This window comes from Fringilla coelebs (genome assembly GCF_963513975.1).
Source record: "Fringilla coelebs genome assembly, chromosome: 10".
Lineage (NCBI taxonomy): Eukaryota > Metazoa > Chordata > Aves > Passeriformes > Fringillidae > Fringilla > Fringilla coelebs.
This window is the reverse complement of record NC_140036.1, coordinates 15,458,943-15,483,477: the sequence shown is the minus strand read 5'-3', so window position 1 is coordinate 15,483,477 and position 24,535 is coordinate 15,458,943. Positions and strand designations below refer to the sequence as shown.

The 24,535-nt window shown below is 42.4% G+C and overlaps 1 protein-coding gene across 1 annotated transcript in view; it reads left to right on the top strand.

Annotated features, from left to right (window-relative positions):
- LPP (LIM domain containing preferred translocation partner in lipoma) overlaps window positions 1-24,535 on the top strand; it is a 255,865-nt gene that overhangs the window by 126,534 nt on the left and 104,796 nt on the right. Inside the window, exon 6 of the mRNA XM_084212312.1 lies at window positions 14,407-15,081. Within this exon, the coding sequence (XP_084068438.1) occupies window positions 14,407-15,081 (675 nt within the window). The remainder of the gene's footprint in view (window positions 1-14,406; window positions 15,082-24,535) is intronic.

Below are 24,535 nucleotides of genomic sequence, written 5' to 3'. Positions count from 1 at the left end.
TCCTGGTAGAATGAGCTGCTCCAAGGGGTACAAATTCATGGGCATCCCCCCCAGCACTGGTGGGTGCCCATGGTGGTGGGAGCTCTCAGAGGAAATGACCAGCACTCAGCAAGAGGAACTCCAGACTGTACTGAGGCTTGGGAAGTCATCCATCAGCATCTCTGCTCAATAAGTAAATAATCAGCCCTCTTTTGATTGCCACCCTTTGGTTAATTAACCTGTGTGCTGGAGCTGACAAGAGCTCATGGAGAGGAGAGGGCTGTCTGTGCTCCATGAGCATTCACAACCTGACTGGCAATATTTTAGCATCAAAACCATTCCCTTTCATTTCAGGGACATCACAAGAGCCTAGCTCTAGAGGTCTGAGCCCCCCTTTTTCAGCTTTTTCTTTTCCCAAAGATTTATCCAAAATAAGAATATTTTGGCCTGAAGAGTCTGCCCCTGATTTGGTTGGCTGAAGAAGAAGTTACTTGGGCTCTAACAAGCTCTAGTCAGACAAGGACCACAGGGCAGGAGGGGAAGTCCCACTGAAATTCCCCTCCCTTCCCCACAGGTTTCTGTGATTTTTGGCATGAGTGCATTGCCTTAAGAGTGCCTGGAAATTTTCATTATAGGTGAGCAAAATTTCAACTCATTTGTCTACCAAATTAGAGCAAAGCAGGAGATGAACAGTAATAAAATTCCTGTTTGTTGAAACAAACCCATTCTTGCTCATTTGGAGAAAAAGCCTCTCATGTTTGCATGTCTTTGGATTTTGATGTTGCTTGTCCCTCTAGTTTCTGAAGTCCTTGGGATATTTGTATCTTACTGGGGAGAGGAATATGTTAGCAGAATTTGCTTTAACACCATAAGGATTTATTTTTTAAGGGGGGTAGCAAGAATTGTGTTTTTTTAAACTAATTTTATTCTTCCAAAAGAAGGTTTGCTGCTTATTATCTTACAAGCTTTTATCTGGTGCTGAGTCATGGAAGTGAGAGAATGTGTAGGCGTCTTAGCATAAGAGAGAGTAATACTGTCATTTACATTTACAGACAGTTATGCTTTCCAGAAAAATTTTTTTTTGTGGGTTACAAAAGTGATTAATCTGCTGTTGAAGCTGTCAAAGGAGGTTTTCTGTTTAAGAATTTTTTGAAAGAGAGAAAAATCTGTTTCTACTTATAGGAAATAATAAGGTAGAAATTGAAATTTAAAAAAAAATGCTGAAAGAACAGACAAGAAAATGTTCCCTTTCCTAATTATATTTTTCCCTTTTCTTTTTATGTATCTATCCATCTGTCTATCAGCCTATATATCTATTCTTCTGTCTCATGGAAAAGTCATGTGGACTTTGATACAAAGCTAAATATAGTAGAATTATGGCCAAATTCAGTATTATCAATTCCAGCTGTTAAAAATATCATAGGATCAGTCTAAAATAATTTTTATTTTCTCTTTAAAGAAAACTTATTTCAATTTCTTTTTAGTTTCTCATCAGTCTCTTTAGTTTTTATGTTTTAAGCTTTTTCTGCACTCTTGAAAACTGCATTTTTTTGAAATGAAGTCCAGAGCCCTCAGTTAAATATTTCTCTGCAGTAGTAGTAGTAGTAGTAGTAGGATAAACTATTTATTTTCTTTTCCTCTATCCTTTTTTTTTTAGTTTTTCTTTTGCCATAATTTTTATCCTAATTGCTATTAGGTTTTTCTGTTATTATGGAAAAAAGGAATTAATTGCAGCTGAGACAAATCCTCTCCTCCTTAGGACATATTCTCAGTGGTGAGAACTGAAGTGCTGTTGGAAGGCTAAAGAGAGTTCACCACTTGCAACCAAATTTGTGTAGGCCATCAGCATCAGTGTCATGAGTAGCTGTGATTCTGGTTTGTTGTACCCATCCTTGAGGACAAACTGGACATGAACTATTTTAGCCTGGAAGTTGTGTGTTTTTGTCCCTAACAAAGTAGGCAGTGATGTTTTCAAGTGATCTTCTGGCACAGTAGGGGTGGGAGTATAAAAACTTGCTCTGCTTTCAGCGTAGTTTATGCCATTATGAAGAGTGTGATATGCCCAGCAAAATCTCTTTTTTGTGGGTTCCAGAGGAGCTGACACTGGTGGAAGCAAGGCAGTAACGCAGGATGCTGTGCTGGAAGCTGGAGCTGTCACAGGTAGCCTTGGGCAGAGAGAGCAGCGCTCATCATCATGCCAGAGGACAGCCTGTGGGGCAGGAGGATGTCCCTCCTTGTCCCACCTAGCTGAAACCCTCAGCCCAACCCCAAATGGACTTTTGGCAGGGGCACGTAGGGACAGGACAAGGGGGAAGGGCTTTAAACCAAAAGAGAGCAGGTTTAGATGAAATATTAGGAAGAAACTCTTCCCCGAGTGTGGTGAGGCACTGGCACAGGTTGCCTAGAGAAGGTGGGGCTGCCTCATCTCTGAAGTGTACCAGCCCAGGCTGAATGGGGTTTGAGCAACCTGGTGTAGTGGAAGGTACCCTGCCCATGGCAGGGGTTTGGAACTGGATGGATGCTCAGGTCCTGTTCAACCCAAACACTTCTATGACCTTATGGTCAATGCCACATCTGCTCACTTGCCTTGGTTAGAAGTGTTCTCAGCATCTCCCTTATCCCTGCTCCAGTTAAAGTCTCTGCTCTCCTCATCCCCCATTCCTCACAGCTGCCCTTTTTCCCTCCCCAACCATAGTAGCTTCAACCATGATCCTTTAACCTTCAGCAGAAAATTATTTGTGCCATGTAAGAGGAATATTGATTTTTACATCACATGGCCCATGAGGCATCAGAAATTACATTTTTTCCCGTAAGTGTGGCTTATCTCTAGCTTTTAGGAAAAAAATTAGCTTTGGGCCCTGTGAGATTTCCTGTTCAGGGTGAATGGGTTCTGCATTTAGACCTTTTCACTGGAAAGCCACGCGCTGCAGCTGGACTTCTAAATTAAAGGGGGAAGGGAATTAACCTGGCTTAACCTAAGTTTTGACAATTCCATTGAGAGGCCAGTGACTCATTTAGAGAATTCATCGAGTCCACAAGGGTTAGAATGATACTTCTGAAAGCTTATAGAATGTCATTGCTTTGTGTTTCAACAATTGGGTCCTGCAGTGAATTTTTGTGGGTTGTTATGGAAAAAAGATTTATTGATGACTTGTGATGCCAGGATGTTTTTCTGTGCATAATTTTTTTGGTAAAATACAAATGCATCATAAACCGCAGAAGAGAGAAAAAAGAGAAATGGGTTACATTACAAACTAGAAATTAAATACGATTTAATCCCTCACTCCCCTCAAGTTCAAGTCTGGAGCCTAATTTGACCTGTGACAAAAGAGAATTAAAGCCACAAAACTCCATTTTGGATCCAAAATGTGTTGCAGTTTTTGGACATCCACGGCTGACTTTTGGAGAGCTTTGAGCCCTCGTTAGAAACATTGTTGAAGCCAAGATCTCAGATTTAAAATTAATATTTCCCAGTCCCAAAGGTTTTTAGCATTTAGTACTCCTGCCCCAGAGCTAGGAAGTCACTGTTTCAAATTCTGGAGTTAAAAATGTCAAAATCCGTTAGACTGCAAGTTGCAGTAGCCATCACTATGCATTTATACATCCACCACAAGGAAAGAAGTGAGGAGAGAGGGAGGATGTGTCTGTTTGTGTGGAATTAGCATGCTTGGGTTCAATTCCTCATGCAGAGGGGTTCGTGGCTGGGTGCACAGGTTAGGGTGCACAGCTGGAAGTGCTGCTGCTGGGACAGTGCTGCTGAGCTGAGTCCTTGGAGGTGCTGAGGTTTAATCCAGTGCAGGCTGTATGTAATCTCAGTTAGAAGTTTCATTTGCTTTCATTCAGGCTGCAGCAGGATGAATTGCCAAGATCTCCAGCGTGATGAGTTTTGGCAAAGCTGGACGATTAGTGCCTGCAGAAGGTCAGATTGGTAGGATTCATTACTGTTTGCATAGAAACCTCCACTGTGTTCCCTATGGGGAGACAAACACGGAGAATGCAGAGGCAGTAGAAGGCCAAATCCAGATCTGCAGCAGCCAGCATGTTTGGAGTAAATCTGCTGGAGTCAATAGACACACTTGAGCTGACACCACTGTTCCCAAGATCAGAATCTGGCTTGATATAAAGCACTTTTAAAAAATGTAATTCAGGCACTGAGAGGGTATGGAAGAGTATTTTAGCTGTAAGCTGTGACTGGGATAACCCAGTCAGCAAGCCATGGAGCAAATGTTTTGGGTTGTTATTTTGGTCCAAGAGCAGTGTAAGTGGGAGAAATTACAAATCATAACTTAATTGGGCTCATTAGGTCATTAATGAGTTTAGGAACTTTTTTTTTCCTTCCTAAAACTCACTGAGCAGAATGGAGCATGGCAAAGGAGAAAGCCTAGTAGTAAACTAGAATATAGTACTTAGCTGTATCAAAAAAGGTTGACTTTTTTTTTGCAAACTATATAACCTAGTCAGCAGTATCAGTCATTGAGAACACAGCTCTTGCATTCTGGTTAAGAATGAAGAGAAGGGTTTTGTTTGTTCTTTCATATTTTTTTGTGGGTTTTTTATATTAAAGCTTACAATGGCTATTTGTGGTCTTGTTTCCTCAAGGCATATTTAGGAAAACTGGATTAATTTATAATGCCATTTGCAACAGAACGAAGCCTGGTGAGGCAATGGATTTGACATTCCTTTACACAGGCTTTTTACAGTGATACTGTTGTGATTCTAAATTTTTATCAGTGTGTTATTTGAGTAAACATTTTATTTACCATACATTTAATGTAATTATATGTTCTATGAGAAGAGGAAAATAGTGCAGAACAATGATTACTCTGAGTTAACACTTGAATTTAAAAATAATCTTAACTTTCTGTATTGTTTCATACCCAAGTATTTCTGTGGTACAGATGGCTTTTTTGCTTGTGCTATAAATTAATGCTCTCTCTTTCACTCTTGCTGACTGGTTATAGTACTGCCCTGGTGTTTTGACTAGAATTGCTGCAGGGGGTTTCTGTGTGTCTTGGTGTATGTATTTATATACCTGGAGACTAATTTTAAAAGCTACAGCAGGTGGAAGAAAACCTTTCCAATCAGATTTCTCAACATCGTGCTTGGAGTCTGTGATACTGTGGAAAGATTAAGGTATTTCGGGCAGTGGTGATAACCCAGGCAGACGGATAAATGAGGGAATGTTCCACTCCACTTCCCAGAAGGAGCCATCTGGGAAAACTGTTAAATTTGACCTGTTGCTGGAGCTCATCAGCCTTTTGGGAAGGTCTACACTGAATCTAATAGGAAAATAACCTCTCTGTCACATACGACTGTCTTTTATGGGGTTTTTTTTTGTTTTATTTATTTGGTGGGTTTTTTTTTTTTTTTTTTTTTTTTGTTAGACTCTTATTTTTTTGGTGTGGCTATACAGTTTTTTTTCCCTCATGCTAACCTCTCAACATATTAGCTTGAACCATTTTGTAGCGCACTAAAAATACTGGCAGATGACAGTGGGTTCTGGATCTCAAGTGAACCATAAGAAAGCAGATGTTGTATGAACACAGAATTGTTCACTGATGCTTCTGCTCTTCTGCACTGCTATTTGCACAGGCTTTAAAATGTGGGGGAAAGAAGAATGAAAACACATGGTTTTCACAGGAAATAGAGACAATACTAACATTCAAAAATGTTTATGCCCTCTGGTAGGAAAATGTTTTAAATCTGGTTTAATAGAGTTTTGGAATTCAAAAAGATAAATACGTTATAAATGCAATGCAGCAAATAAATGGAATCGTAAACAAATAAGTAACATAAAGTAAACCAAGTAGTGTCTGGTTGCATATGTATTTCCTATTATTTTATGTGTGCATATGCACACTTTTTTAGTGTTCTCTAGAATTAATAAAGGAAGAAGGCTTGTACGCTCTATAAACACTCTAAAACTCCTTTGCAATTTAGTAGGAAATGAGAAGTTTTTATAGCGGTTTTGCACTCTTCTTTGTGTCTGTTATTCAACATGCAATAAAAATTGGTAACTTTTCCATATAAATTGTAGAATACTTTGCCAGAAGGCTACATGTATGTGGAATTTCATCCTGTCACTCGCAGGTGCAGACCTCTTCCCTCACTCATGCATCTTCCATTATACCTTCTTAATCCACTTTTTGTAATCATGATGCACATCCATGGATAGTGGTATAACCCTCAAACCTGCCCATATTTGTCATGCACAGGAACTTCTTTTCCATTACAAATAGCAAGTTATAAAAGGAAGGAAAAAAAGTCTATGGGTGCTGTAATTATGATACTTTAAGTTTTACTAGCTTAGTAATAGCAGAAGTCATAAAAATACTCTGCTTACCCAAAGTTCTTATTTATAGGGGGGTGGGGGCTTCCCCATTGTCAGGCTTAGCAATTTTTGCCTAAATTAAGCAAGGGAATTTGTTCAGCCCATTAGAAGGGCCCAGTTTGGTGAATGGAAATGTTTTGGACATTCCTGCATTGCTAAGACTTAGAGGAGGTGTTCCTCAAGGAGCTGTTTCAATGCTCAACACATGTGGTGACTTGTCTTCACATGGTGCAGTGCTGGATTTTTGTGGTCTCTCCTTCTGGGATTGTCTTCAGTAGTTCTACCTTTTGGTGTGGCCAAAGAGATGTAGTGCCTTTTTACGGCTCTTTATGTAATTTACTGTTCAGTCCATGTGCCACTGATTAAATCTATGCAAGGGGCTGCCATTGCATGGTGCTCAGGTCCAGATGGGTGCAAATAATGTCATTTTAGTGATAAAAGTGGGAAATTACAGAAATATCCCAAGATGAATTCAGAAAATGTTTAACTTCTCTTGACTGGAATCTTCTGTAACTTTTTGACAGTTATGTCTCATGCTGATATCTGATATTCTTGTAGATAAAGTTACTACTGCATTTGAAGTGGTCAAGTTGAATTGCTTAAGTAGAAGAGTTTAAATAATAACTAACCCTTTAAATGAATTAAGCTAGAATTATGGACCTTGACTGTCCACCAGCATTAAAAGTATTTAGGTCAATTGTTTGCGCATCTTTTAAAACTGGTCTCTCAGAGAGTCCTTCTCATAAATACCAGATGATCAGTCATCAGAAAAGGAAAAGCAAATAAAAAGCTCAGAGTAGTCATCGTAGCGATAGTATTAGGTAAACAAAAAAGTAAATATGAAACTGAGAAGGAAATTCTTCCCTGGCATAACACTGTTGTGTTTTGGAGACCAAATTTTTCAGATGTGTTCAAACTCTTTGGAATTAATGGAGTGTTGCAAAGTGGAAACCCAGATTGCCTAAAACACTTTACACCCGCACTGAAAGCTGAACCAAGGTGTGTGTCTGTAACTGCACGTGTCAGTTGTGAAAGACTGTTTTCCATGATAAAATATTGGAGTCATCTCTTAGCACCTTTTCTTCTGTACACCATCTCCCATGGTTTCAGGCTGGGCCATCACAAGGAGTACAAAAGAGGTTATGGACAGAAACATTACAAGTATGTTGACTCCTTTTCCCCTGTGGTAGCAGCTGAAAAACAGATCAAAGCTCAGCAGCAGTTGTGTTCTTGTAACACTTTATGGCATTCACAAGGTATTCTCTTCATTTGAGAATCAGAGATGAACAGTTTATTAGATTTCTCCTCTTCTTCTTTTGGTGTAATGCCTGGGAGCAGTCTGTTTGAATACCTTGAGAGCTTCTGGTGATTAAGCCAGCAAATTGAATCTCACATCTGCAAAGTCTGAGTGTAGCTGCTGATCCACGCACAGTCCATACATCCGTGACACTCACTTGTCAGCTGTAAACTAGAAATGAGAGAATGAAGAAAGTGTAAAGAAAAACTTCATCTGATTATAAATGTGTTTTGGCTGAGGGGTTTAAGGTTTGGACCAGACTTCAAAACTTTGGACTGGGTTCTAAGGACATTTTGACACTTAAAAGAAATCTGTGTTAGCAACTGAGCTGTGTGCACGGCGTAGCAGCAGTGCAGAGTTGTAAAGATGTGTCCTTAGTGTGCTTGGACTGCCTGGACCTTATAAAGAAGGCCAGGGAATGCTATATATTGAAAATGCATCAGGTATGCTAAATGGGAGCAGTCCATCCACTCAGAATCTCGGACATGAAGCAGCCCAGCTGGAGCTCTACCAGGACTCCAGGCATCTGCAAGTCTCAAATGGGAGGCCAGATTTCTCATTTTCACCCAGATGTTATTTCAGACAGAAAAAGGTTCAGACAGGTTCAGGGGAACTTGGCCATACATTATCACTGGCCAAGCAGCTTGTTCAAATACAGAATTTGAAGTCAGCAGGAGGTAGAGGTGTCTGCACATCAGGAAACCCCCTAAAATCCCTGTTCACATTTTCAGGTATCTAAAGACCAAGGTTTCAAAGCAGAGTATTTAATTTTTCTCTGGGGTTATCTTTCCCATACTGAGGGGGAGCTGAGGTTTGCTACCTCAGGCAGAAGGGAGGCTCAGCCCAGATGCTGCTCCTGGAAAAGCAGCAGCTCCAGTTCCAGCAGGAGCCACTGTTCAGCACAGATGTGGAAGAGGAGGTGGGGAAGGGTGTCCCATTCATGTCAGCCCCCTTCATACACTAGAAATAAACTTGCAACACAACCTCTTGGTCATGCCTTGGCTACAGGGTGCAGCAGGATCCTGGCAGATTGTCTGAACTGCTGCCACTCAGAAATCCCTCTGGTGTGCTGCTGTAGCTGAGCTTGAGTGGCAGGGCACTTAATGCAGGGAAAAAGGATCTCTGCTTCTTACAGTCACATCAAAATTACCTGCTTATTGTGGAATTTGTCTCCACTAACTTGTGCTGTCTAAATATTCAGTGACTTGTCTTGCCTGTTTTTACACTTCTTATACAGTCACCGGAGAGAAGTAGATTCCCCCAGTGGATGATTCATCACCCCTGTTTTAGGCTTCAATATTAGAATGGAATAAATGACCCTGTGGAGGTACATTTCAGAGAGAGAGAGCTTTAAGCACCTCCAGCTAGCCAAGGTGAATGCCCATCACTGGTGATAGGAAAAGCCAAGTTGATTTTTTACCATTTGCTGCCCTTCCCACCCAGGCCTCCCACTTCCACCACCTTTGAGTGCTACTTAAAGGATTTCAGGTGGCCCAAGCTAGCCCTGTGTTTCAGCCCAGCTTGTGTCAGTAGACCATGCAGGAGAGGGGCTGAGTTAGGAGGAGAGATGCTGCAGTGGCCCGTTGAACTGGCAGCCCCCTGAGAACGCCACATCTTGGGTTCAGCCCACCGGTAGTTGCCAGGTTTCTGCCTTTCGAGGAAGAAGAGTTGTTTCATTCCTATCCTGGAGTAATTAGCGATTGAAATGCCCAAAAAAGGCAGCCCCAGCTAGAGCTGTGGTTCTCAACCTCTGCTCTACAAACCCTGGGGGTCCATGGATCACTCCTAAGGTAACTAAGAAGAATTCAATGAAAGGTAACTGAAAAAGCCGTGTTTATTGTCAATAGATTAACTTTCTCCACAAAGGAGCTTGTCTCTTCTGAAAAACATTTGGGGGCTGCCGAGCATAAAGGTTGAAAATCACTGAGCTGGAGTAATCTTTGTATGTAATAATTTGACAGCTAAAGGGCTAAAGCTATTCAACTGTACCTTTATGAAAAAATGTCTGGAGAATTGAATAGAATGTGATAAACTTTGTATTGGCATTTTTGATTCAGTCTCTGAAACCTGAGTAACTGAAGGGATTCTATAAAAATAATTCTACAAATGTGCAAAGTAAAAGAATGAAGTCCTTTTCATATGGATTCCAGCTGATCATAGAGAATCATGCTCGTGCTGTAGGCTGTGATTATTCTGTACTCTTTTTAAGATTTAACCCTGACAAATGATAAAGAATTATAGGTTAATTTCTATAGAACAACAGGTTTCATCCCTTGCACCTATGCAATGACTTTTTAGTCGTAGATGTACATTGAATTTAAGATCTATGTCAATAATTTCTACAGGATGAAGAATCAAAGCTACTCAGGATTTTGGGTTTCCCCACCAGGGTAGCTTTGAATCCAGACACCCAGCTCTGACAGTCAGATCCCTTGGACAGTGTGGCTTTATCACATTGCCATAGACTTTCCCTGTGATGGTTGGTGCAAGAAACTTCTGAAAACGTTTATAAACCTCCTCTGTGTTTAAAAAGACAAGGCAGGATTTGCCAAGCAAAACGATTCCCCTCATGGTTATACATGCTAAACTTTTTTAGAAGTGTTTTGGGGTTTTTTTCCTCCCACATTTGGTTGACTTTTACTTGATTTTGTCAGTGTTGGTTCACCTTTACTTGAACTGCTGGATAATTCATTTGTAGAAGAGGCAGTACATTTAGGTACTTCCATCTGTGTTTAAACAAGGCTCTTGTGCTTTCCCATTAAAAAAAAAAAAGATTTTGTATTATAATGCTTGTGGTAGATGAGGTTCTGAATTTAACTCCTTCCTACTCTAGTTTCTCTCAACGGCTCTATGTTATCAACACCTGGGGTTTCTAGTTTACTCTCTTTGCAAATATGAATTTGCAAGAAGGGGTTGATGGTAAGTAGCGTGGTTTTAATTTGCACTTGCGAAGTGTGTCAGACAGTTTCATCAGGGCATGGCAAGCAGAGGAAAGCCTGTCTTCCTCTGAAAACAGCCCTCAGAGGATGTCAGAGAGTGTGTTTGGCTGCGATAATCACTTGCAAATGCAGTATGGTTTTGAAATGAGCTGTCCAGGAGCTGCTGGAGAAAGGGATGCCTGTGCTCCAATGAATTCACTCTTTGTCTTTATCTTTTTTCTTTCTCCTGTTTCTACTTGTTTTCATGTTTCTGAGCAGTCACTTTGATGTGCTTTTGGATGAATCTACCTGGTTATGTTGATGGAAGTTCCATGGATTTGCTTGGGTGAAACGTTTGTGACAGTCATCTGTTTTGTTAGACTGTACTCAGTGATATAGATAGCCCCTTCCAGCCTTCTGTTTATTACTCCATCTACTTGGCATCTTTACAGCCTCATCCATCCCTCCTATCCTCCTAGTGCCTTCCAGACAGCTGTTGAAATCTTTCTTCTAGTGGTATCTGAGTACCCTTTTCTCGTCCTTCCACACATCCCTGTCCTCTGAGCAGGAATCTTGTCCTTAGTTACTGTTCATTTATAAAGGTTTTTCTTCATCCATTAGTAATCTTAAAGTTTAAGCCTGGGCTGACATCTGAGTGCATGGCTGGACTGTGGCCACCCTTCTCTCTCTCAGGCAAAAGGGCAGAGGATTTATGGTGATACCTCACCTGTGCCCTTGCACAAGAGCTACAACCAACTTGTGTCTTCATAAATCATCAGTGCTCCAGTAGTGTTAAATTCCCTGTAGCCTGTCCCATTTCTCTACTACACCACATCAGCTAGCCTTACACCTCCCCCCATAAACCCCAGCTTTCATCACACACTTGCCCAGTGCCCTCAGAGGAATTCAGAATGAGTCACGCAGGGTGCCTCTGGGGACTCCTACTGATGCAAACTTCCTCCTCCTCAAGGCAGCCTGTGGTTTGATGCCACAATGCAGCCGGTACTTGTTAGCTTGGGCCTTTGCTGTGGAGTTGATAGCAGACTTTGGGCTCTTTTCCCCCAAATTGTCACCTTCCATCAGTGGATTCTGGTGCAGGAGGGGATACTTGCAGCTCATCCTCTTTGTAGTGTCAAACACAGGAGCTGCTCAGTACCAGTCCACAAATTGTGAGAGTTTGGGGGTTTTTTGGAAGATGGGTTTATCATTCATTCTTAAGCTGTATTCCAGTCCAGACAGGAGACTGGCATCAGTGAAGTGAAGTGTTATGTGGATGTTTATACGTGTTGTGTGGATGTTTATATGTAAGATTGAAGTCCCCCAGTTCTTGAGATATGATCAGAAGGGCTTTAGTAGCATCTGTCATGACCTGCTTCCAGTCTGCATTCAGACATACAGAATGTGATGAGCAGGGTTTGCTTAAATTGTTTTGGTCTTTTCCCCTCCCCCAGACAGGCCATTGCCTTTATAACATTATCTGCCTTCTACCTCTTCACACGGAAAAGAAAAATGCTTTTGGGTGGTAATTACACAGTGCTGCTTTGTGGACCTTTCATCCCATTACAGTAAGTGGACAAACTACTATAATTTACAAGAATGAAATAGGTGAGGAAATGGGAAAGTTTCTGGCACTCCCAGGCATAAATGCCAATCTGACATGGGAGAACAATTCTGACAGAAAGCAAGTTTTCTTGCTAGCAATGAGTGCTGGTGCAGTTGTTTTCTCATGCAGGGATGGAAGAGTGCCAGCTTCCCTTCAGGTGTTTCAGAAGGAGAAGAATCAGGCAGTATTAATGGAGGGCTACAGACCCTTAACCTGTCTCTGCCCTTGCAGTTCAACTGAGACATGCTTCAGCTCTTCCTTGCTCTCAGTTTGAAAATCTCTTCAGTCTGCCTATGTGCTGCCTTGTCATGGATCTGTTAGCAAGGTCAGGGTGTGAATACATTGAGGTGTTTTTCCTCCAGCAGAAGTTTGCTGCCTTATTATTCCCCACTTCTGAATACACACCTTTCACACCCCTCAGAACAGACTGATGCTCTTATTTGCCTGGGGTTTTTTGCTGATTTATAGTGTTTCCTTGTGGGAGGTTTGCCCTGAAGGTGTGATTGCAGGAGTAAAGTCTTTACCAGTGCATCAGCAAAAAAAGTATTTGCACATTACCAGGGAAGAGCTGCCAGTTGGGTGGTGGAGCTTCCTTATCCCTTGGGTAGACGTGCTAGGCTGCGCACTAGAAACTGAGTGGCTTGCACTTATCTTTTTTTTCTTTGTGTGAGGTGGTTACCAAATGTTGGAGGACGCAGCCACCCTGTACAGAGAATGAGTTTCTCCCACCCTGTTCAGAGGATGAGTTTGGAAGCCTTGGAGGCTGAAGGTGGCTGAAGTTCCCCCAGCCCCCCCGGGTGGTTTGGCAGCAATTAATTGCCGCCACCTGCTGACCAGGCACAGGATTTCTCTGGCCCCGGTGCAGCTTGTGCATGTCCCAAAGAGTCCTCACCATGCCTCCCCAGCAAGAAGGTGGTGGAGCAGTAGAAGTCAGGGTGCCTGCATAGACAGGAACACCTGGGGAAAATACAGGGTTGGTCATTTAAAGGTGTCGCATGCCTTAGAGTGCACCATAAGCATTGGTAAAGGCTGAGCGGGTCTGCCTTTGCGCTGCTGTGAACTTGCAGATTATCAAGCAGATCATGGATGAGATCAAGCCTACTACAGGAAGTTTGAATGAGATATAAGCTCATATAACTATGCTGTTAAGTGCTTTCAAACTGCATGTCTTCTTCACTTTAATGCATTTCTCCGTAGAAGGTGTAAAATTCAGGTACTCTTTTAGAATAAAGGAAAATAGATAAGCAAGAAATTTTACCTAATCCTAAACTCTGGAAATTCAAGTTTACTCTTCTCTGACATAGTGAAAAGACATAAAGAGTGTTGGTCATGTTCCTCAGAAGCTTTCACATTGTTAGCTTTTTAACAAAGACGTCTTTTCACGCTGGTGTTTTTGAACATTTAAATGTGAGGTAAGCCAGACAAACAAGTACACTAGACTGAAGGATGTATGATGCCTGTTAGACAGCGTCACTGCAACAAAGCTTCATTGCGTGGCCAAATTGCAGGAAGCGGCAGCATTTGCTGTGATCCTCTTCCCTGGCTGCCCCAGCATTGCTGTGCCTGGGGCACTGGTGCAGGGTTACATGGCTGCCATGGTAGGAGCTGACTTCTGAAGCTCTTGGAAATCCTGATCCACTTTCTGCCCTTTAATGAAGCATGTGTAGCATTTAACTTTTCTGGGGTCACTGCAGGTGTTCAACCAGTACAGCCAAGGTAGGGACACCTCAGTGACTTGCTTTGATTGGAGTTCATTCTTACAGCCTGCGACCTGCTTACAGGCTATCCCCATCTGCTGCCTCCTGCACAGTTAAAGGAGCTCCTGTATTGGAGCAGAACCCTACAAGTGCTCTAGGGACCCAAAGAATTTCATGTCTTCATAGAGACTATAATCTCATTTTCTCTCTTTTTCAAAACAGACTCATTTTCACAGGAATGCTTGGGGTTTTCCCTAATTATCCTCTGGCGAGTCTCCCTTTTTTTTGCATGTATCATTTTTTAATTTGTTTGTTTGCTTGGAGGCGGAGGAGAAACCTCCAAGGAGAGACGAAATGCCATGCACGGCAGTTCTGCTCTGCTGCTGCGGTGCCGTCCCTGTTCTGTCAGAGCAGGGGAAGGTTGCTATAACCATTGTATAATGTGTGGCCCTAGGTTATTCTTGCTTTCCTAAGCAGTTTGAATTGCTGCACAGATGTTTCTGTAAACCCCCATTTCCACCCTCATTGCTCAACCCGGTGCCCCCTCGTGCTGACCCTGTGTGTCTCTCTTTGCTCTTCAGGGCTCTGGGACCTCAAGCAGCTCCGCCGCCACCACCCCATCCGTGTCCACTCCTGTCACTGGCCACAAGCGGATGATCATCCCCAACCAGCCTCCTCTCACCGCCACCAAGAAGTCCACTGCCAAGGGCCCGGGGCAGCCAGCGCCCATCCCGGTCACTCCCGTCGGCACCCTGAAGCCGCAGCCGGTGCCGGCCTCCTACACCACGGCCTCCACGCCGAGCCGCCCGGCCTTCAACGTGCAGGTGAGGACGGCGCAGCCCAGCCCGCACTACCAGCCTCCCAGCCCGCAGCCCGGGCACTACGGCAGCCTGGGGCCCGGCCAGGCCTACGCCGCCGCGCCGTCCCGCCAGCCTGCTGCCCCTCAGTACGGAGCGCCGCAGCCCCAGGGGCCCGGCTACGGCTACGGCCCTCCGCCCGGCCGGCCGGCCGAGCCCGCCTACGGGTACGCGCCCCCGCAGGGCCGCTACCAGGAGCCCTACTACGGGGGCTACGGTGGCAGGAACGGCTCCGAGGCGCCCTACGTGCCGCAGAGCTCCTGGAAGGCCGAGCCGGCGTATCCTGCGAGTAATGCCATGGGCCAGGCTCCCCCTGGGCTCTACCAGCCACCGGGCACGAAGAAGACCTACATCACTGACCCAGTGCTGGCCCCGCAGCCGCCCGCCCTGCAGCAGAAGGTAAGAGATGCCAGTGGTCGCTGACATTCCTGGGAGAGCCGCATGGCTGAACGTGGCCTGGGACGCTCCCTGAAAGGTGGTGGGGGTTAAGGTGGTGTCAGAGGTGTGGGGCTGATCTCCCTACATATGGCTTCTTTAAAGCTGGAAATAGGGACGTCTCATCTGCTTTGAAAAGAGCCTCTGCAGGGGCTTAGAAAAACTGTCAGCCTCAAGTACTGAGATGGTGTCACATGTGAAAGCATGGTGTCAGCCCACGGGAGGGAGGGAGGCTTTGTCCCTGTGACATGCTGTTGCCCAAGGAGCTCCCTGGCCATGCCTCTGTAAGGCATCACTCGACAGGAAGCTTTTCTTCTGGGCACTCCCAAGACGAAGTGAGAGGCTGGGTATGAGCTGCTTCATGTACTTTTGGACATCCCTGGTTCAACAATTAATCCTCCCTGTCCTCAGGCAGATGGGAGGTACACGAGAGGCTGATTTTGATTGCGGTTCAGAGTGATTGCAGAGGTTGTCTTTTGGTGTGTCTCTGTACAAAGATCACCTGTCACTGAAACCACATGGAAATGAGTCCCCACAGAGCTCGGCTCTGGTTTTCCTCTCCGATGTTGGTACACTGGGTGTCCCCCATCCACTTCAACAAGTGCCTGGACCTCATAAAGTGAAGTCAGTTTGAAATAGAATGTTAAAGTGGGTCTGCCTGGATTCTCTGCCCAAGCTGATCCTGCCTCGCTTTTGTCACTTCTGCTGGTGGCCATCTCTAATGTGGCTCTGGGGGGTGTTTTAGCTTTGTGGGGCCCTCATTGTTTATGACGAGCTGAGGTTCCACAAATGGTGAGGTGGGGAAGCAATGATGCTGTTGATGCCCAGCTGTTGTGCCCACCTTGGCACATCTGAGCACATCCGTGCCCTTGAGTTTGTGGGTGCTCACAGGGAAAGGGGAAAAAGCTTCTGATACATAACAGAAAGCCTGTCCCTTTGTCATTTCCTTCTCTAACAGCACACAGGTGGTCTTCCCTGAATTCCAGGTTTCCTGACAGTGGGAACTTTAAAAGGCAAACATGTTTCTCAAGGCAGTTTAGAGAGGGCAAGAAATTAAGGACTCCTTGAAATATTATCTATATGCAGCTAAGAAACTGCTTTTTCTCTTTTCTTCCCCTTCCTTGTCAAGAACCTTTGAAGCAGGGAGAGAAGCAATAAACTCTCAACTCTGCAGGTACTTGGTATAGAGCTTAGATTGAAAAGTAGTGAAAGACACAAAATTTGCACATAGCTGTAACTGGTGTAAATGGTTGTGGTTCCAGTGGAGTCACTGAGGAAACGCTGAGGTATAGCAGATCAATATTTAGACTTTTATAGATACAAGTAGGCTTATATATATAAAAAATTTAAAAACTGTAGTTCAGTCAGCATCTCTATGGAAACGCAAATCATCTCAAACCACAAACAGCACAAGCCTGTTAGTCTCATTTGCATTACAAAGCTGGAGGGACAATTTAATTTAGCTCAAGTTGGGGGTTTCATGTATGCCTATTTATATTTGTATATACATGTTGGTGTGTGTGCACGTGGCATTTGCTACTACATAGGCAGAAATACTTCATAAGTATCTCTATAAAAATAATTTCAATTCTTCCGCAGAACAGACTATCGTCCGATGATAAACCCCTGCAGAAACTTTCTTTCTCTTCCAACCTGCTGAATAACTGTTTTCTTACCTATTTCACTTCTGAGCTTACAGATCTTCTGTAACATATTGGTGGCAGGCTTTGCCTTTAAAGCGCCGTTGTCCAGCCTTACCACATGCTGTTCTCTTCCTTTGCAGAAGAACTCATTCATAAAATCAACTTTGGGAATTATTTTATTTAAAAGGGGAAAAAAAAGGCTTTGTTAGAGCCAGATATCTGTTAGGAAGAATTGTCACTGTAATTTGATTTGGTTATCATGTAAATTTTAACATCTTTTCCAGCACACACACACACATGATTCTGCATTTGGTTGTGTTTTGCCTTTTCAAGGTTGATTTGAGACCTTTCAGTTAAAGAATCAGAAAGGATAAGAAGCATTAATACATATCACATAAAATGTAAGATGACCTTTAGGAATTTTTCTTCTTGCAAGGGAATGGTTTTAAAATATCAGACAATTTCTAAATGTATTCAGAAAAGTGCATGCCTAATCTTGAACACAGTTTGTGTGCAAATTATTAAGGATGTTGTAGCAAATCCATCTCAGATTAAAAGTTCATGGTCCTTAATTCTAACATATACCATGATCCATCACTGTGAGAGGGAATATTTTTCATTAAATTTGTTTCATGTTTTTAAAGGGTAAAAAAAGGTTGTTTTTTTTTATTTGGCATTCTGGCTAGGAAGAGGTTCATGACACTGTGGCTCTGTGTTTTTTGCTGTGTACTAATCATGTTGAAGTCGCTGCTGATCCAAAATAAATCTGGATTGGTATGGGAACAGCAAATAATCTCTACTGATTCTTAAAGCCTACTGAAAACAATGAGTTTTACTCAGACACAATTCCATGTTGCATTCTGTCCTTGGGCCTCTTATGGGGTGAGAGTCATGCATGTGAAGCCTCTGGGCATTTTAGTCTTTAATGCAGCACCCTGTCTAGCATTAGTGCCCAAGTCCTAGTTAGGAAATTATCTGGTGGAGTGCATGTCCTCATTTAAACCTTCATGTGCTTCAACAGCCAAAAAACTTCAGGAGCTTTCTCTTCTGGATGGTGGGTGGTGGGGACTTGTGTAGGAACAGCAGCAGAGTTCTCATGAGACCATTTGGTTCTTCTCATGCTCTTGCTGTGTCTGCTCAGACCAAGTCAAAATGTCTTAACTCTCTCTTAACTTCTCCTCTCCCAAAGGGCTGAGGGCACAAGGCCAGGGAGGCTCATTAGGTACGCTCATTTCTGGCACCAACATGTCCATAGTAGACATATGACAAAACCAGTTTCTGATGTGGAGTATTCTCAGGACTTTGCCCTATGGCCAAAGTAGGACTGGTAAACTCCCACCACTGACCAGCTCATCCATCACCAAATGTTTCTGTGCTGGGCTGGTTAAGACATGCCTTGCTGAGTTCTCATATCTCCAAATAGTTTTCGGTCTTTTCACTGTTTTTGGTCATGTCTGAGTATTTTTGAGACACTATCATATGTCCCAACTAGATTTGTGGACCTTTTAGGGTCCTCATGTATCTCCTGATGTATTTGAGGGGCGGCTCTGAGAGATCTGTTCTTTCTAGAGCCCAGCTATTCTCCTAATTCTAATCATAGGCCTTGGGAAGCACATTCCTTCCTAAAGGAACCTTTCATGTTTTCAGCATCTAGGCTAGGTACCACTGAAGCCATTTGAGACAACTTTGTGGCTGTGCTCCAAAATGGTGGAAATCTTAACAGAAACATTTATCTCTTGAGAGCAATTTAACAATTTGGTGAGGACAGAAGTGTCTTGTAGCTCTGATTTAGTACAGCATCCAAATCCACGTTTCTTTGCTGCAGATTTGCTGGGAGGAGAAAAGGAGCAGTGTCCCTTTGGTAGCTGTGTCTGTTCTCCCTAACATGGCACAAGTGCCCAAGTTCCTTAACCCGCTCAGCCAAGGGTTGCAGTATCCCCATTCACACCTGTACAGGCATCAGTGCATATGGAGCATGGCCTCCTCTTCAGACAGCCCTTCAGTTTTGCACACCTTTCCAGGAGAGCACCATGAAAAGTGGGGAGACAGCTGTAAACCAGGAGGATTTAATGAGGCAGCTCATGCTTGTGCCTTAGGTGGTGGTGGCTGCTCGTGACTAGTGGACCTCAGCCACCAGGTGGTTTCCGCACTGCTGGAGGTGATTTCTTTGCTGCCTGCTGCAGCCAGCCCTGACATGGTCTCGTGCAGCTTGCAGTGCCCTAAAGGGACTGTGATGGCTCGCTGTTTTTTCGTTTTACACAGCTTTTGTCAGTTTTTCCACAAATTTAATACCTGTGATGGAGACATTCTCTTGGAAATTTCATCTTTGCCTCAGAAACATCTGCTCACCAGTGCCCTTCACTATGACTGATGCACTTCTCTTGCACTGGTTTAATAATTTTTGCAGTCTGCCATCTCTCACATAAAGTTAGAGATACCTCCGGCACTTGCGTTTGAACTGAGACTAATTCTTTTGCTGTTTGCTGTTAATTTAGCGACTAGAAACTTTTCCTTCTCTGCAGATGAATAAAAGCAATCTGCCAGATTCCCTCCTGCTGTCACAAGGATATATTCCTTCCTAGTGTTGCTTTTGACTTGCGGAGAAAGGCAGGCAGCTTGCTTTTTTTTTGCATTGCTTGCCTCCCCCAAAGTGTCTTCTCACCCAAAATTTTATGCTTTCACCTAAGTGTCTTCACAAAAGTCATGTATCAAAAATTTTCAATGGATGGAATTTGGAGAGAGACAGAAAAATGATTGAAGTTGGTTTTCTGTCAGTGTGGGACAGTGGCTTCTCATAGTTTTAATATGCTCAAATAAAGCAAACCAAAGTAAAATTAAAAAGGGTGAGCTAAAATATTCTACTTCGGCATTTAATGAATTAAAAAAGACTGAAAGCCAATGTAAAATGAAATAGAATGTGAAATTCTAAAATTCAGAGTTGAATCTGCGAGTTCAGTGTGACATTTCAAAATTTCCAGACGAATATGCAGTTCCTTTCTACCCTGAGAATAGCAACAAATGTCAAAATGTTGACATTCTTCACAAAACAGTAATTCAGAGTTCTAACCAGCACTAGCTGTATATCAGCTGCTGACTCTGTCATTGCTTCTGGGTGGATTAAATTAAATACTGTTGCTTCTGTTAAAATGAGGAGGAGGGGAAAGAAGGCAGTAGTGTCTAACAATAAGATGAGAAACTCAGGACTTGTGGTACTGTGGCATTGAGAATAATGTTTTCCACTTCAAGTTATTATAAATCTCTGCATGAAAATTGTTGTGGGTTTTTTCAGGTGAATAGGTGCTGGCAAGAGATGCAAAGAGGTGTTTTCAGAATGGTGTCCTTATCCTGACTGCAGGAATATGACACAGTCTGGTTTATATCCTAGACTTTTGAAAGAGCCCAGTTCTTGGCTCAAAATGTGTTTAACATGTTCATTTGAGAACTTTACTCTTTGTTCTTTGTATTATATTTTTATTATTTAAGCACTCTATATACTAGCGGGAACCAGCTGATGACAGAGCAATTAATCATTTTTTTCTCTTAGGTATCATATATTTGAATTGTTTTCCTGAAATAGTGAAACAAAGAGTTGCCAAACAATTACCTTGAAGTTAAAGATAACAGGGAGCCTGCAGTTACCGGAGTAAGTCAGGTCAGCATATACTGAAAAACCAACTTAAATTTACAGCTTCAGGATGCAGCTTTTGTAGCTTTAGCCTTTAGTCAGCCACAATGGGTTAGAAATATAAGAGGAATAATTGAGAAAGAGGCTTTTGGCATAATACCTGGATGTTCTTTCTTGCTCCTTCTTAAAATAAGCTGAGGACAATGCCTCCACACATGATAAGGCATGGGGCAACCTTGAAGTTAATCAAGGGCTCTGCTTCTGTGCTGGTTAACTCTTGATAACCAAGTGTCTACCTTGAGAGATCCTGCCAGACTGTGTTACAGGCTAACATAAGAATTTTGGGTCTGAGGCCGTAAGATGCAGTAAGTGTATACTTCCATAGCATCAGACAGGGAGGCTGGCTGGTTTCCAGGCAGTGGGGCTTGCCTGAGCCCTGGGGCTGCCTGAGCTCAGGTCTCTAAGGGGCAGCCTGCACTGGAGCATGATGTGACAAGGATGCTTGGCCTTGCTACTGGTTTACAGCTTTCAGTACAGAAAGCAGCACCCATAAAAGTGAGTGCCACTTAATTTGCAGGCAGACTCTGGCTATTGAGTGTGATGGTGCTGCTGATTACTGGAGGAGCTGGTTCCTTCCATTTAAAAATACCCTCGAGTCCAACCACATTGTAATTCTTTTAAAGCCAAAGCACCAGAGCGTGTGAGGAAGCTGTTCTGTCAGATAACCTTTGTGTCATTGTCAAGTTTATTGCAATGAAGCCAGAACCTGAATGGGTAGAGAAATTTGTCCAAGGTTAAGCACCAATTGATTAGGAGAGTAGGGCAGAACAAGGAGACATGGTACATCTTTGTGTCATTTGGTGGCTCTTCTGTTTGAGGTGAAAGGGTCTCTGCCTGCCCTGTTGGTGTGAAACTCTTTGGGCTTATGACCTGATGGTAATGCCAGTGTTAAGAGAAGTCACTCTGCTCACAACACAGTGACGGCATAGATGATGCTTTGGGTGATGTCCTACTTTGGCCATGTCATTTGGAGTGGATCTTCCTATATTTGGGTGGTTTTCCCACTGACGTCCGTGAGGCATATTTACAGTCTTAATCCAGTTTTTAATGGCACACATAACAGATAAAATAGTAATGGTTTGTTACTGAAGCACTGCTTTGTGTAGGGGGCTGTGTACAGTTTAAAAGATGAATCATTTTTCCCTGGATAGGGATGGTTGTGCATAGATAGGCTCTTGAGCCTAGTACTTGAATAAGCAGGCAAGTTAGACAACTATCATGGTGCACAGTGAGCACTGCCAGCCATGAAGATACCACCAAAAATAGATACTCAGTCGTAAAGATTACAAAGTAGTCTATAATGTTGGCTGATATAATATTTGTTTCATCCAAGACTAATGGTATGAAGTAGTTGCTAATATATGGTTTTATTTAGTGATCATAAATGTTCTGATTTTAAACTAACTTTGGCCTCCACATAATGGGCTTCCTGTTAAGATTTACCTCTGAATAACTATAAAGAAACATGATATAGTAAATTTAATAGCAGCCTTTGGGGGGAAAAAAGTTTTTTAAAAAAAGAGGTTTCCTATCACAGGCTGAAAGAACTCCTGCAAGGCAAACAGAATCTGCAATTACACTGACAGTTTTGTTCTTAAATGAAAATAATAGTGAATTATAAAGCTGTAAAATTGTTTTCACAACAATATTTTGTTTTTATAACTTATACTATTTCACTTAGTAGCTGCCTGGCTCCACAGCAAGTTACATAACATGGTATTATGAGTATGATGCCTCAACTTTTTGTCTAGGGAATTAATTTAAGGGCTCTAAACTTTCCAGTCACATTTTCTTCTTTGTTCCAGACGCAATGTATTCTCTTTGCTGGAAGAAATATCAGATGAACTATGTCTTGCTTGTAGCAGAGTAATATTCATGTGTATCTTTATCCACACTAATAGGGCAGTGACTTAGTTTCACATGGCTCCTCAAAATAGTCCAGATTGAAATGGGCCATCTAAAGTCAGCTACACAAAACAAATTAGAAGGGTGAAGCTGCTGTGTGTTAGCTGATCAATGTAGCATTAGCAAGGATTTTCCACAGTGCGGTTTAGCACAGACAGATGAATTATTCTTACTGTCAGTATCACTCGTCCTCCCAATTAAATATATTTCTAAACAAACAAACAAAATTTCCTCAAATGAGTCGACTGTAACTTAACCTGACTTATTAGGATTAGTTTAGTCATCAATAAAATGGAACCACACCTGAGCTATAATATACAGCAGATTAGCTATCATAATTTTCATCCTATTATTACCTAGTTAGACTCTAATTTACCAACACCTGAAGAATCTTTTTTTCAGGATTTTCCTCCAGGTTTGTGAGAACTGGTTGGTCATTAAATTAATCGCTTTCTTTCTGTTGTTGCTGCAGTAGAGCTTAAAGTGAAAACTCATGCCTTTCCCATGGAGAAAAATGGCCTAAGTGGACAGGGAAGCTCCTGGTGGATTCCTGGTGGATTCCTTCTAGGCTGTCACCAGGAAGCCTGGAGGGTTTTATTTTGCAGTCCAACTCAGCTGACAGAAAAAATCTCTGTGAGATAGTATCCTGCAACATTTGTGTTCTTGTAAACCTCTGTTTCACATATGTCTCAGAGACTCAAAGATTCCGGTGGCAGTTGTGTTTTCCTGATCTGATGATCAGCATCAGAAAGGTGCCCTGCATCTCCTTGTGCAGCTTGTGTTAGAAGGCTGCTTTTCAGTTCCTTGCTGCATCAAAATCCTTCCCCCCTCGTATTATGCAATACTTACTTGTAACCTCTCTTTCCACAGACTGCATCCCAAAAACATGCTTTAGAAACACATCAATTCTTGCACGACCTCATTTGAATACTTCAGTTAAAACTCTCTCCTGAACCCATTTTCCCAACTGCATTTCCCATCATCTAGATTTTTCACAACTTTTACGTGTTTCTACATCACTTTCCCTCAGGGTTCTTGTCCTCTAAGGCTTAGGCTTAAAATTAGGCCTTTTGCTGCTGTAGAATTTCCAGATCACTGAGCAAGTGGTGGATGAGTCTCTCTAGTAGATTTTTCAGTAGAGAGATGTAATGCAGTTGTACTGCAGGCAAGCATGGCCTTGTAGGTACCAGAGGGTGTTGGGATTGTACATGTTTGTGTTTATTTCTTCATGACGTTGCTCACAATAAATACATCCAAATATAGTTTTCAAATCTGAATTCAGCTTCCCACCCACCTTTCTGTACCATTTCACCATCAGGTCACCTTCTACTGAATAAATACAGAACAGCAATTAAAACCATATGTGTAATTAAAAGAAATTCAGCAGAAATTTGAACAGCATGAAGATAAGAAAGGTAGAGGGATAAAGACAACTGGAAGCTCAGTTCTGTGTGACCTGCTTTTGAATAAACAACATTATATTCCACAGTCAATTATCCAAAAAGTACAATGTGTTCTGTTGCCAAAAAAAGGTTGTCAGATAGAAGTGGTTAGTCAAAAGGACACATGCACTGGAGTGAACATTAGTCTATTGTACTTGGTATAATATTATACAAACAGAGCTGGCTTGTTACTGCCTTTTTTCTTTTTTTTTTTAAATTTTTGACTACAGATGTGATTATGCAGCTTTTTAATATTACTTCATGAACATCTAATTGCAGGCTTCAGCAAGAGGTGCAGACCTTGCTAGGGAAATCAAATAAGGTATGCTCTGTGCAGCCCAATAATAAGGCTTCCAGTACAAAAGTGGAAAAACAAGTCATTAGTTACGACCATCGAACGGAGGTCTAATGGGAGCCACAGGATAAACATTCCATTTTATTATGTCTTCGTTATATGTTTTGCAAGAATCTGTGGTTATAAATTAAAATTGCTTTTTGCAGCAGAGGCTGTAAAAAAGTTCAAAATCTGTGAATGTACCTATTATTTTTATTTATATCACAGCAGGCTGCTAGCAAAATTAACTTTTTTTTCCCCTCCTATTTGTTAGTTAAAAGATGGAAAAAGCATACAAATGCATATCTGCAGGCAGCACTCAAAAATGCCCCCCGGCCTTTTTTTTTTTTTAAATCAAGATGGCATCAATTTGAAGTGGGAGATAAAAGAGGGAAGGAAACCCAAACAT